The 15,074-nt window shown below is 38.3% G+C and overlaps 1 protein-coding gene across 11 annotated transcripts in view; it reads left to right on the forward strand.

The window, feature by feature from the left end:
• The window catches only part of LDB3 (LIM domain binding 3), a 117,942-nt gene that overhangs the window by 33,930 nt on the left and 68,938 nt on the right, over nucleotides 1-15,074 (forward strand). For all 11 annotated transcript variants that reach the window (XM_071749244.1, XM_071749243.1, XM_071749246.1 and 8 more), the window contains one exon: nucleotides 3,566-3,717. In XM_071749244.1, the coding sequence (XP_071605345.1) occupies nucleotides 3,566-3,717 (152 nt within the window). The remainder of the gene's footprint in view (nucleotides 1-3,565; nucleotides 3,718-15,074) is intronic.

Genomic DNA, 15,074 nt, shown 5'->3' on the forward strand with positions numbered 1-15,074 from the left:
AGGATCCTACAAAGATACAGTGAGATCTTCCCTATTTGTGATTTTATCTAGTAAATCTGTAGTAGACAGAGATAAATTTTTCATATGAAAATGCCAGAAGATAAACACTTTGCATTCTGTTCCTCTCTGCTGGATCTTTAAAAATGGGAACAAGATAGTCTTGAATGTGCCTTGACACTTCAGATCTTGGTGCCCTATATCTCCATCTGTATGCTGGTATTTTGTCTCCAATAATTACTGACTCTTCTCTAAGTCTGCTGTAAATGCATGCTGTGTGTTCACTTGAAAGTCTCCCAGAGAAGCCTGTCAGCTTCTAACTAAAATATTTTTTATAATTTTGTATTTTGATTTGAATATTTCACACAGATCATACATCCAGACTTTATTAATGTTTTCTATATAAAGCTCCACAGGATCAAATAAAATAAAAAAATTTACATAACGTGCTTTTAGCCAGTGGGAAGAGTGGGGGAAGAATTATTTTCTGATGCAGTTTATGGTTCTAAATTACAGATAGAATAAATTAGATCCAGCTTTTATACTTGTGAGTCCCAATGTCTGTGAAGGTGGGATAAGCTGAATTTGGGAGGTTAAGTTACATCAGTGGCCCCTGAGGTGAAAGCTGGAAAGGTAGAGCTGTATGGTGGAACCAGTCCAGAATTTGTTACCATTAGACCTGGCTGAAGAGATGACTGCAAATCCCTTTCTTTTCCTTTTCTTTTCAAATAAAGGAGCACTGGCTGGTAAGGCATAACTGAGACTGTTTTCTTACCTTTTCCAGCATGGTTCTTCTATAACTTCTTCTCTTCAGAAAGGGTGTTGCAATGGCCATAGTTAGAAAATTATATTTATTATAAACTCAATGTTTTTTGTTTGATACATTCTTTGGATTAATGTATTTTTTTGTTTGTTTGTTTAGGTAGCATTTTCTGAAAGTGTTAGGCAAAAAATTTCCCACTAGAGTTAGTAAAAGCAGTTTGCTGATATAACTATCCTCTCCCTCTAAATTTGACTCTAATTCTAGGGCAGTTGTAGTTGCCTGCTGTATCTCTATTTTAAGAAATAACATTTAAATTTTGGGCTTAAGAAAGAAGTCAGAGAAACTGAGAGGGAAATCAATATGTTACAGCTATCTTAAACCAATCCCAGATCCAGACTTCTTTATCCTTTCTGTGGAAGCTCTACTTCTCAGGGCTTATTTTGTTTGAAGCATCACTGGGGAGTGAAAAGAGAGATGTCTGTGTTAAGTGAGAATTCCCAAATTAGGGCAGAAATTTGACTTTCAGTAACTGGGTTGATGAGCAAATGGGGGAGTTCCCAGTATTTGGAACCTGCTGCCTGGAGACTGGCAGTGTCAGCATTGCAGAGTTAGCATTTTCTGCCAAGAACTTGCATATTGCACTGAGGAAGTAAAAAGTGGTGTCTTAGAGAAGTGATTTGTGAAGATTATTTTTTAAAAAGACTTTCTCAAGAAGGCTCAAGTCTTGGTGTTTACCTGACTGGCAAACAGTTTATGTTAACAGAGAAAAAGGATAAAGTGAGGAACACTGAGAAGTGCACTGCTTGATGAATCAAAGTCTTAGGGACTGATTTATCTGAATTTGGCTGTTTTCACTTGTTTTCCTCACCTCTTATCCTACTGCAGGTTTTGCTTCTTGACATATGAGAGGGACTGAGCAGGGAAGGGTCTATGAGTACCTGTATATGTGTAGGATACAATCCATATTGGTTTTAGACCCTAAGATTCTGTGTACTGCACACAATGCAAGTATTTTAAAAGTGTAGAAGCTAATAGGGTAGGAAAACTCTGCTTGCAATATGTACCTCTTGTTTCCACTGATTTCTTTCTATGAGGGTGCATTGGACTGCAGAATAAAACTCCATCATTGAAACTACCACAAAGTATTCCTCCTCCCATCTCCACCCCCCTTTAATTCCTTAACATCAGAAAACTACATCAAGGAATGGCTTTGCCCTTATCAGTCAACTTTCTAATTTGCATGAAATTAACTGTGGCCTTTCTTCACTCAAAAAACAATTATTATTGCTTTTATCTCTAATGAAAAGGTATAGAAAGCTGTCCCTTCCAGTCAGATCAGATCTGGGATGTTATCTGCAGTGCCTAATTCCAAAGTTATCGATATTTTCAAATAGATTAAGTGTTCAGGGTACTGTGATCTAGTACCCTGGTATTAGAGTTTGTTTTCTAGCAAACATTATCAGATTACACTGTGAACTAGACTGTCATTGTCAATACTGAGACCTTCTAACCTTCTAATCCTTTAAGAAAGATTTTTTTTTTTTTTTCCTCCTTTGTCTTTCTAGTAGAAGAACAAGTAATCTACAAAACTGTTTTGGAATGACTCTTGGTTTGAGTACAAAGACATATTTATAAGTGTTTTGAGGTCATATTAGGGAAGACAAGTTAAGGGTTTTTACCCTTGATGAGGAAAAGTGTCTGGATTTGTGTTGGGTTAGGGTTTCCTTAGGAATTTAACTTCCCCGTTTCAGATTGGCTGAATTCACAGGGGAATTTTGGCTCTAAATCAGACACATCTCTTATGTTTACAGTGCTAGAGGAACAAAGTTGTTGACTGCAGCCTTTGCTGCAGCATTTTAGATCATTCCTGGGCTTTGTAAGGAGGAATGTAAGGAAGCAAGTACCTGAAAATCAGAGCAAATGCCTATAGTTTATGTCCATGCCATTTTTAAGTTCTGAATGCAGAGAGCAAAGGACTACTGTGATGTGCTCACTAAAATTTGTCTGCCTGATGGTGTGAAGGCTCTTCTCTTTTAGCTGGAGATCCCTGCTGGAGTCTGGTTTCATAACTATCTGTAACGTATCAATGTCATCCAGATGCAAGCTGAGAGAGGATTGTGTAAAATTGAAGTTAGGATCCCAGCTGTTTGTAGAAGATGCAGTTCACAAGGTGTCTGGAGCTAAAAAACCCATGATGCTGTAGCAAAGGAGCTGTTGTCTCGGTGGTTGATTTTGCAGTTGAAAAATTGTGGTTTCTTATTCCTAAAGGTTCCTTTGTCTTTGGCGTGTCAGGTCCATCAGTTTGATAAGGTCAACTCAGTTTGGTAGTGATCTGTTTTGGTAATGGAGTTGTAGTTCCATGTGGATAAGATTAAATAGAATGATTCCCTAAAAGAGCTCCTTATAAAAGAAACAAAGCATGTCAGAAGCCCCTTACACACATTCATTTTCTGTCCGTTCAATATAATGAATTAATTTGGGTAAGATGGTTTTTAGGAGAAAAATATGATAAAATCCTGCAGCAGGTAGTGGTTTATCAGTTTTTCCACTTCTGAGTGGAGTCTCTGTATACTACTCTCATATAAATAATAGCAATTATTTCCCTGGGTGGAGGCAGTATGTGGTGAAACACCTCAAAATGACAGTAATTACAAGTAGATGTTGTCTGGGACCTTTGCAGAAGTATGAATTAACTTTGATTTTGTTTAATTTCCAGTAATTTTGTTTTACCATATGCACTATGAAACATTCTTGTGTTTTGTGCACAGAATGACTTCTACTTTTTTCCTTTGTTTTTCCACACAGATCACCCCTGGCAGCAAGGCAGCACAGTCACAGATGAACCAAGGGGACCTTGTGGTAGCCATTGATGGAGTCAACACTGACAGCATGACCCACCTAGAGGCCCAGAACAAGATCAAGTCAGCCAGCCACAACTTGAGCCTCACTCTTCAGAAGTATGTTGATATAAGTTGAAGTCTTTGCATTCCTGGGGGCATCCTGTGAAACCTAGGACTGACTGCCATAAGTGTTTTATCTTTGCCTGTCAGATTTATTTGAAGTGTTCATGGCACAGATATGAGATAGAGAACCAAAATCTGCTCTGATTCTTGTAGAAATCAGCATGGATTCTTACAGAAACTGGCATGGTTTATATGCCATGTAAGTGTGTTGAATTTAGCCCATTGAATCCAGCTATAATCCTGGATCCATTTATGCTTCTGTTAAAAATTAAATCCAACAGCAGTGTTTCTTTTGGTTATTCTCATGCTGAGAGCATACAGTTTTGTTTGGTCAGTTTATGAATGACTGTTCTAGAAATGAGCATCATAATAACTGTTGTGAGTGCATGGGAGGAACCTGTCTTCCACAGGATGGATACATACAGCAAGCTAAGAATTTGTGTTAGTGGTCTGGCACATCTAAGTTTGAAAGCACTTTCTCTGCATCTGACAGAATAAGAAAGATGTAGACTGAGTGGAGGAAAAGAAGTCAGTAGAGCCTGGAGAGAGCAGACTTTCTCACAGAGATGTGAGATGTGTCCTCCTCTTTTGCAGGACAGTTGCTTTTTGATGTGAGCTGTTAGTTCTCTTTAGTGACAGTTATATGGGAAAAACAAGTGACAAAGTTTTGCTGGGTTTTTTTCTTTTCTTTTTAAGTAGTATTCTTTCTTAGATAACATGGGGCTATTTAAAAAGTTCTGCTCAGAGGCATTAAGCTGGCTTTCACTTTGCACAGTTCAGTATTTATATAATAAATCAGCATGTGATCTCAGCCAACTGACATTTGTATAGAACTCTATTAAAGATCCCTTATCCCAGTGTCTGGAACAAAAGGAAGTTAGATTAATCTCACCTCAAAAGATCATTTTTCCTAGGCACAAATGAGTTAAGTTAACTAAATGCAAAATTATTCTGGCAGTTTATCCAGAATCCAGATAAATCCAGAATTTACCATGAATCATACTTTTTTTCAAAAACAGTAATTTTTCAAAGATTGCAGAGGTGAGAAGAGTAGTTAATGTGAAAAATATGGGAGCAGTCACTAGTAACAGTCATTTTCAACCAAATAAGAACAAAATAGGGGAGAGGCAAAATCTCCTGCGACTTGGTTACTGGGAAAATGACTGTGCCAGGAGATCATTTTTACTTTTTTAGGCATGGCTTGCAGCAGCAAAACTGTAGTGTAGTGCTTTACAAGTATGGAAAAACAAAGCTAGTTTCCATAAAGGCTGTAGAGATGGGTACACTCAGTTATCTCATTTGCATAGCAACTTGGAAACGTTGGAAATCCTTTCAAATTGAAAAGTCGTGTATGTGTGTTAGGAAATTGACTGTTGTGATGGGAAAACTTCAGCCCTGAACTTTTATCATCTTGGATATTTATGGGATGTAGTCATGTGGCTCTACAGAATATATCTCAAGTTTATGGAATGCCAATCTATTGCTTGGTTTTGCTGTTGCAGCACTGGAAGTAGAAGTGAACTTGCTTGTTTGGTCTGTAAGGCCATGGAGCAAGCAGTGGAACATGAAAACACTCTGAGACAGAAAGCTTTTTATTTTTCTAATGGCTCTTGGCTCTTAAGAGCGATGGCCTTTCCTTTTATTGATCCTGGCCATGAAGCTTTCATGAGCATTGTTTATAACCTGACACTTCAGACAGTGTCTGCTGCTACTCACTTTTATTACCATGCTTAAGTTCCCTGTGGAGTTTCTTTTCCAGGGTGGGGAGCTGGATATTTTTTACTTGGTTGTCAAGATAACCTCTACATGGTGTCAGCACTTGTGCAGGACATCAGATGTAGGAGAAGGGAAGCACTAAGAACATCCATTCATACTTGCCTGCCTATACAATGAGTCTTACTTCTCCTGCTCTTAAAACTGAGTTTTTCTTCAAGCAGCATCAGTCTGCACTATTCAAGGTACACTGACATAGCTCTTCACTGAGTCTTTAGTGTGCAGTGCTCACTAAAGTGGCCTGCGTGGAGTTCTCCAGGTTTTAATGTTTTACCATTACCAGAGAAAGACACCTGTGGTCCAGTAGTGTGGAAAGGTATGGGGCCCTCCAGATCAGCTCTATTTCCTTCAGTTTAGAAGACAAAAGAGGACATCTAGAAAATGAAATCTCTTTTGCTGAAGAAAAGAAAGCGGCAGTGAAGGGAGAAGAAAATAAATTTATTTGGCCCTGGGGCATGATAGAATTCAGGCAAGCAAAGCTGATACTCTAAACCACCAGGTACTGATGTAGATGCAGCTCGTTCCTTAAAAACCTACAATTCTCTAGGTGTGCTGAGAAAGCATTGGTGCTAGTTCTGCTAGACAATGCTATGGGAGTCTGTAATCATACTCTATAATGACCTGTGCTTGTGGTGGAAAAAAACATTGCTTTAAATCTTTTTGTGACCTCCTGGACTTTAGTTCCCAGTCATTTCACAGTATCAGTTTCTAAACAGTTACTTGAGCTACACAGCTGCCCCCAGGCATTTTGGTTCTGGGCCAAACTTCATCTTTAGCTGGCTGGCTGTCCCACAGATACTAGGCCATCAACTTACTGTCCTACAGTGTTCAGCTCACAGGGAGAAATTAAATGCATGTAAAATCTGTTCTTATTTCTTTTAAAAATGAAGAGTAAATGCAGTGCATGAGAGTGCAGTGTTATTTGTCAACAGACTTCACTGGAACATCCACAACATTCATTTGATCTTAACTCAAGGAATCTGATCAGCCTCTTTGGAAAGGGTTCACCAAATGTACTGGCTTAGTTTTGGAAAGTGCTGTAACATGAGTGTGCCTCATTCTGCTGGCACAAACATTCCTGTGACAATCTCAAGACTTCAGCCTTGGCATCTCCCTGTGCTGCCGGGGAGGAGCAGGGGAGGTGCAGACTTTCTGTGCCTGATGATCATTGATCCAACATTGATCCCCTCCCAGGGCATGCCAGTGATGGTGCCCCAATCACTTCCAGGCAGGCACAATTGACTGTCTTTTCCTGAAACTCGTAAGTTATTTTCTCTGGTAAAAAGGCAAAGTGTTAGAGACAAAGCTATGAGCGACTTAGGATAAATATTTAATAGCTTTCCTTTTATATGCAGCACCAAAAGATGCCTGATCCTGCAGTATTTATTTCAGGCCTACTATAAATAAAGCATGTGGTGACAGCAAACTGCAGGCAGGGGAAAGTTGGCAGTTATTGTAAACTGCTTTCTTTTGTGTGAAGCTCTGAATAGTAACCAATTCTGTGCATGTTTTAGTTCTGCTGATGGGCACATTTTAAATCAGGAGCAGATTTAGCTGTGTTTATTCTCAGAAGAAATAGACGAGGTTATCTGTCCCAGTTTAAGAGTAATTTAAAATTATATAAACAATACTGATGAAAGCATGGTCTGAAATAGTGGTACTCAGACAACTCTAGAAACATTTCCTAAAAGCATTTTAGGAGAAGATCAGTAAAAACAGAGAATTAAAATGTGGATTTGGATTTTTTTTTTCCTCTTCTTTGAATAATTCCATTATATGCATGAGACTAACGATGTTTTCTTTCAGGGACTGCTTGCGGACTAGAGGTAGATTCCGATCCCGTAGGAATGTGACTTCTTTTTTTTATTTTTTTAAAGAAACACTAATGTTAGTGATAATTTGCTAGTGTTCAGCATTGTGAATGTCTCCTGCCATCTGTTCTTGGAGTGACTAAGGTTTTCCTGGTTGTTCCTGCCTTTCAAACTGCAGTCTCAGAACTATGGAAACTGAATGCCCAATACTAAATGACTGCCCCTGGGATGAGACTGCAGCAACATGTTTACTGTCAGGAGTGTCACCTGGAACACAGCAGCTGGCCTAGTAGTACCTAAAAGTTCAGGGAACAAGGACCACATCACAGTTCCAGTCAGGATCTCTGAATTACTGGATGCAGAAGGGAGATAGTTGTGCCCATGGCAGACCAGAATAAGGTTATGAATGCCTGCCTCCTGTCTGAGCACAGTAGTTAACAACTCAGCCTGAAGTGGTGACAAAACATGCCTTTTGCACTTGATAACATTTCACTAGAAATTATGGACTCTTACCATATTTTCAAGTGAAAATGTGTTCATATTGTTATAGAAATATAGCCTGAAATTAGATGATGTTTAAAAACATGATGAAACTATAAAAGAATAAAATAAGTGATTCCTTGCCCTGTAATTGGTTCCCTTGAGTTCTACAGAAATTATTTTTAAACATACCAGTATGGTTCTCAGTGGAATTTAAAGATTATATTCAGAAAATTCTGACTAGGTCTTGGAAAGAAACAATTAAATTAAAAGCTGGTGTAATGTTAGGTGTTCCATATGACATCAGCTGGAATAATGATCTAGACTGGACCATTTACTGAAATCTGTGACCAGGTGGACAGTCTGTATTGGAGCCCTTCACAGTTCACTCAGTGAACACCTCAGTCTCAGGTACCTGTACTCAGAAAAGGTATTGCCAAACCTACCTGTGGAAAGATCAGAAAAGCAGAGTAGTCAAACAGCTGCATATTTGCTTTAACTGAATCACAATCACAAAATTTGAAGCAGATTAACAGAAAAAAGAGAGGAGCACTAATGGTGGATAAGACATCTGGTATTGCTTAGTTCATTTTGCTGAGAATTGGGACACCAGAACTTTTTGAGAGGTTGCCTCCTCGAACTTCTGATGATGCTGTGTACACAAAGCACTAAAAAAGACCTGCCCTGCTAGTGGATCGAGGAGGTTACTGTGTATTACTGTGTGCTGGGGGAGGTGTTTCTCCCTCAGTCCTTGTGAAATAGAGGCAAATCCCATTGCAATGCCCAAATGTCTCTGAGCAGATGTGGGAGGGTGGCAGGATATTTATTAGATGTCTGGCCAGCATTTGGATGGTGCTATGAGCTACTGGCTTTGAACAGTAGCATTTAATGTTGTTAAAATGAACAAGCAGCTTTTTCTGTGAAAACTGAAAGAAAATATCAACGTCACTCAGTGAATATAAATATATTTCTGAAATGAGCAGTTTAATTGAGTGGACTGCTATTTACAGGCACTGCATAGTGTCCTTGTTAGTTTTAGAAAAGAGAATGGAAACTGTGGATATATGCCAAGGCTTTAAAGGGCAATGAAGTTTTTGTAACACTAAGATTGTGCTTAGGGATTAGATGTGGTCTCGGAGTGCTTATTTTTTTAACCCCCAATTCCAGCTTAGAGATGAAGTTAAAAATAATTGTTTTATTTGTCTGAGAAATATTCTCTGTTTGAGCTAAAGACAATCTCCATGTGAATCCTTTCACATATTATACTGCACTCACCATGGAAAGGTCAAGATGCGTATCAGTCACGGGCACATCTCACCAGAATCAGGGGTTTGGCACAACTTATTAAGTAGAGGTGACAGCTGTAATCTTTCAGACAAATAGTTATTGGCTGCATTCTGCAATGAGGATCTTGATACATTACCCAAAATGTTACAGTAGACATGGAGGTCTCACTGTGTTGAGGCTGGGACCTTTTCTCATTGATTAACACTGATTACCTTAAGTATGAACAAACATAAATGTAAATGACACACTTGAATCTAGTTGGATGATATATTTTCAAGAAGTAGAATGCAGAACTGTTCAGCCAGGTTAAATACTTTACTAGGTCAGTCTTGTAATGTACTATTTGTGAGGTTCGTAAGCTTCCTTTGGATCCTATGAAACACTTGGTGGGTGTTTTTCACCCACCAGCCACTGTAAAATCTAACAGGCCTCAATCTTTGCTTCACAAAATCATTACCAGTGGTGTCCCCATTATTTCTAAAATGCAAAGTTATACCAAGTTCAGTTTTGCCTGTCTTCCAGGCATCTTTTTGGGGTTGGCCACCTCTTGACAGAGTGCTCTCCCTGACTGGTGTCAGCTGCAGCACTTCCTGCCCTGCATTGCAGTAGTGACAGCTGCCAGCAGTACCTGAGCAATTCAATAGGAAACAAATCCTTTTGACAAGTCCTGGCTCAGTTTCTTGACTTAGCAGTGTTAAAACATGGAGTTATGTTTCCAGTCAAAGTCTCTCAGATACAGGCATAAATGAAAACCTCTTGGAAACAGAAAACGTGAAGGCCTAAATGAGGCAGACTGTAGTTAAGATCTAGTTATCTGTGTTAACTAATTTTTCTCTCCCATGTATGTCAATTAGAAATGATCTGACAGTCCTGTGGCACCCTGTAAGGTCCACATCCTAGGTAAGAGGAATTACAGGGAGATCAGATAACTATGTATGTTCATCAACAGCTTCAGGAAACTAAAGAAAGTAATTTATTGTCCAGATGCTCACAGTATCCTCAGTTAGGCTTTTGCTTTTTGAAAATGCTGAGTGGCAAGAAGAAAAATAAATTTCATTGTCATAGTATTAGAAATATGGATTTTGAGAACACTTGAACTACTCTGTGTCTTTTGTGTGGACAGAAGGAAGTTACAAAGCTTTGTATTACTCTTTTGTGAATCATCATATCTTTGAGGTTTGGCTGTGATTCTTGATTCTGGACGTGGCTCTTTAGGGTGATGCTCTACATCAGTCCCCAGAGCTGCTCTGAAATCTGCACCTGAATGGCTCTCCCCCTTAAGATGCTGTTAAGAAGCCAAGAGCTGCAGTGCTGGAGTGGAGCCTGATGGTGCTTGAGTGGGGGAAGTCTTGGGTGCACTGTCTGCATAGCAGGGGAAATCAGTATGGTTCATTTTGGGTAATTTTCAGCCAAAGAGCTTACATAAATATTTTTTATGCTTGGTTCTTCAAAATTATTTATTATGTCTACTTGGGAATGTTGAGTCACATCTCAAGACTGGGATATATATTAGACTATATACAAGCACTGAATCTTCATTCAGTGGCTTTTCTGCTATTTATTATTAATAATTATTTGCTGTATGCTATTAGATCCTTTCATTAAAAAAACCCATTTTTCTGCTCTTTTTAAATTGAAAAAATTATTTTATTAATTTAAATGCTTACCTTAACTAAATTTTTTTTTAACATCTCTCAGTAACTATAAATAATGTAATAAATAATTAATGGTAGTTAACTGTGCTGAACTTGTATATTTCAAAAGAGACACTATGTCTGAAGGTTATATACCATTAAGCTTTGATCCTTCTCTGGTAAGTTTTGATTGTACTTCAGCCTCTCGCTTTTGATTCTGTAATGCCATTCTCCATAGCTAGGAAATTCCCAATCTTAATTTAGCCATTTTTTTATTGAGGTAAGAACAGTGGCTTTCTTTTTATAATCAGTATCTGTTTATATATTTGAGTCTCTGAAGTACTGTGGTTTTGCCTACACTGTGCTGAAAGTACACTTCTATTCATTATAATGTTTCTTCTGTGATTTTTAAAACGTTATGAATTTCTTCCAAATTCATGTATTTTTTCAGCAATGTTGATGGCAAAATAATCCCTCTATGCAAATTCCATCCGTGGCATCTTAAGCGTGTTCTAAAACGGGATGAAATTTCCTGGGGATGAGTCCACATATCTTTATTGGTTACCTGAGTTTTTGGCAGCATAAGAATCATAGAATCATAGAATTGGCTGGGTTGGAAGGGACCTCTGAGATCATCAAGTCCAACCCTTGATCCACTGCAGTTCCCAGCCCATGGCACTGAGTGCCACATCCAGTCTCTTTTTAAATATCTCCAGGGATGGAGAGTCCACCACTTCCCTGGGCAGCCCATTCCAATGTCTGATCACCCTCTCCGTAAATAAATTCTTTCTAATGTCCAACCTAAACCTCCCCTGGCACAACTTGAGACCTCTTGTGCCCTCTTGTCTTGCTGAGAGTTGCCTGGGAAAAGAGACTGACCAAAGTTTTTGTCCATATATTGCTGTGGGTATGAACATTAGGTCTAGAAAGCATAATTGCCTGTCTTGCAATCTGAGTGCTGCGCAAGCCAGGGAAATAATTAACAAATCAGTCATCCAGCCAAATGCTAATATTTGCATTCTCTCTTGATATATAGAGAGAAGAACTGCTGATGGAAATACTTTTCAGTTTTATTTCGGGCACAGATGATATCCTGAGAGAAGGAAAGTAGGTCTCATCCTAGCCCCAAAGTGATTGTAGTTATATGTGAAGTGAAACGTTCAGGATTCTGTCTTTATTATTCCCATGGGAGTCACTAAGACTCTTTGTGTCCCAGGCAGGACTTAGAAAATTGAACCACGATATTACAAGACTCAAGATTTCCTGACTTGATTAATTGTTTAGCTGAAGTTTTCACTGACACATTACTGGTCTTAGCACTTATTAAATGGATACCTCAAATTTATAACCGTGAATAGTATTTAGCCTGTCCCCTTTATCTCTCTTCTCCTTCATCTTTCCCTGCCACTGACAAATTGTCAGGAATGTTACTGCATGAAAACAGCAATGTCACCTGAAGCCCAGTTCTACATGATTTGTTGTTTTTTGTCCTGCTGTGTGCTTACCCACTGCACTCCTGAGTGACTCAATTTCAATCAGGTGATAAGTAAGGTAAATGAAAAGTTTTCTAAGCATTCTAACCCTAATCTAATCTGGTTTACACCCTTTCCATGCATTTTATTCTTTTATATATCCCAGGAGTTGAGTTGTTAAAATGCTCAAAAATGTCTAAATAGGTTCTCACATGTAATAAAATGAAAGCAAAAGCTTACTGCAAGGAAAGGAACGTTTGTTTTACCTGTCCTGTGACTTAGAAAAGATAGACACTGACTGATGAAGACACGAAAAAAAACAACACATGAAGCTGAAAAAGAGCTATTATCTGTTAGATCCTGTCCTCTCTGCAAGTACTGTGCTCCCCTGAGGACACAGGTGAAGTTGGCAGTGCAATACCAAATACTTCTGCAGCTCCTTTTAATGCAATTGACTCCTAATGAACCTTTTTTGTCAGTGCAAAGATACCACCAGGTAGGTGGGAACAAGTAGAAAATTTGACAACTGTAGCAGCAGTGCTATTAAAACTGAACTGCTTTGCAAGACTACATCCAATATGTTTTTGAACTTCCTTATGGAAGAGAATCAGTATTGGAAGGAGAAATAGATGCATGGAAAAGAGGATCATTTTAAAAATACCAGAATTGTGTCAATTTCTAAAACTGTTCTGAATTTCCATTTTGAAATATTTTTTTTTTAATTCCATTTTTAACTTTGTAAATGTAGAACAAAATGTCTGGAAGTCAAAATGAAATTAATTGCTGCAGAAAAAAAACAATCTTGATGGAGTATTTCAACATCAAATTGTGGTCATTTGTGAAATTCGGACTTTCATCCTCCTCATAGCCCTACCAAGCAAGTACAGCCTCTGGGTGTTAGCAATAAAATAATTTTGCAGTTAGTGTATTAAAATGTAAAACTGGACACACGCATTTGCAACAGCACCATTATCCCTCTAAACCCAAACTTGTGTTGCTGGGATTCATCTTGCAAAAGAGGGAGGAAAAAAATGTCCTGAGCTTGCAGATGGTTTTCCCTGAGGAGTAATGGCTCTTAGGTAAATACTCACTTTATTCTGTGAGTGCAGACACTTTCATTCCACCAACTGACTTCAACTCTTCTGCCATTTTCTCTGCTGCAAATGTCTGCTATATCTAGCAAGCCTCATCATTCTCTTTTAAAATATCAAAGCTATAAACATCAGAGCAGTTATATAGGAACCTCACTGTTTTAAAAGAACATTTTAGAACCTAAAAAGAAATTACACCAACAGAAGGAATCTCCCTCTAAATCTTTGTCTCTTCATGAATCATCACAATCTATTTTCAGCAACTATGTGTTCTGGTCTGCAGCTGAGGTTTTTTAGTCTTCTTTTTGCTGTCTTCCATGATACATGTGAGTCTCATGAATATGATTTAGTGGTTCTCTTTTTAAACTAAAGTGGTTGGAAGAGGGGTATAGCAGTCATTTCTGAGGGAAAATCAGTTAGTAACTCTTCCAGAGGAAAGTTTCCTCTAGGCAGTTAGTTATTATCTCTTGTTGTTGGAACTTGAAGATAGGTATTTCTCAGATAATTTTATCTTTGGGACTATATTGTGATATAGTCCAACAGTGAGTGGACAATACCATTTTCTAGCCTCTTGTTTTCGGAATACATTGTGTCACTGGATTTCAGGGGTTAATTACCTATTCAACAAAATGAAAGTTCTTGTCTTCTCAAACTTTTGTTTTTCACAGGATATCGTTGTGAGGTAGGCATCCATTACATCATCTTTGTTTTCAGCTCTCAAAGTAGCATCATTTCCATGCCTTCTCTATGGAAATCTTCCAATTCCTGTAAGGATTACTCTTGTTTCCAGAGTGGGGTTTTTTGGTTGTTTATTCCTGCTTATGGAAATATTTTTTGTGTGAAGGTAGGTATTAGTGCAAGGGCTGCTACTGTGGATGAGCACAGTTTTTGTCTGGCTCAGCTTTCTGTCTCTGCTAGATGCCACTGGTGTATTTCAGAGGTAGGTGCAGCAGAGCCCTCAGGAAGGAAATAATGAACCTAAGACAGAAAGTCTTCCATTTCAAGTTGTGCTGTGAAAAATGAGAATCTGTGTGGCTATTTAGTTTTACACAATCTAAAGCAGCTGTCGGGGTTTTTGTTGTAAGTATAAATACCTAATCCTTTCTGATATCCTGCTATTCTCATGGTCTCGATGTTTTCTAACACTGACTTTCACCACAGATTAATCAAGTACCCTACAAAAAAATGTTTGCCTTTATCTATTTTAGATGTGTTGCCTTTTCAGTTTCACTTAATGTCCAGGAATGTAGCTTTATTTCTCCTTTTCTACCATTCATTATTTTCTAAGCCTCTTTAATGCCTTCCTTTATTCATCTGCTCTCTAAAGCAAACAGTTCTGGATGTCTCAGTCATTTCTGCTTTACATGTATGCTTTTGAGTATTTTTATTTCATTTTTGTACCTGTCCTAATTTATCAAAGTACTTTTTAAAGATGAGGATTTCAGGCATAATCCTGATCTGTAGGTGGGCAATAGGATATTACTTGCCTAATTCTGATTCTTTCTATTTTTACATTTTCCATTTAATTTTCTCTGGTGATTCCAATTGTACTGGAAGGATTTCAGGGGTGCTGTTCAGAGCAGGTTCTCACCACACCTCCCACAAATACCTCTTCACTTACCTGAGCATCCATCACTCAGTGTTTATCATTGTGCTTTCCTTGTTATGTTCCAATAGAAGGGCAAGCTGTGTGTTTTGAAAGCGTTTTAGTGGGGTTGATTTTGTTTTTTAAAATGAACATTTGTGAAAAGCAGGAATTTGGAGTGCAGTGTGGTTAATTCAGAAGTGATCTGCTCCTTTGGA

This window comes from Heliangelus exortis, chromosome 7 (genome assembly GCF_036169615.1).
Source record: "Heliangelus exortis chromosome 7, bHelExo1.hap1, whole genome shotgun sequence".
Classification (NCBI taxonomy): Eukaryota; Metazoa; Chordata; class Aves; order Apodiformes; family Trochilidae; genus Heliangelus; species Heliangelus exortis.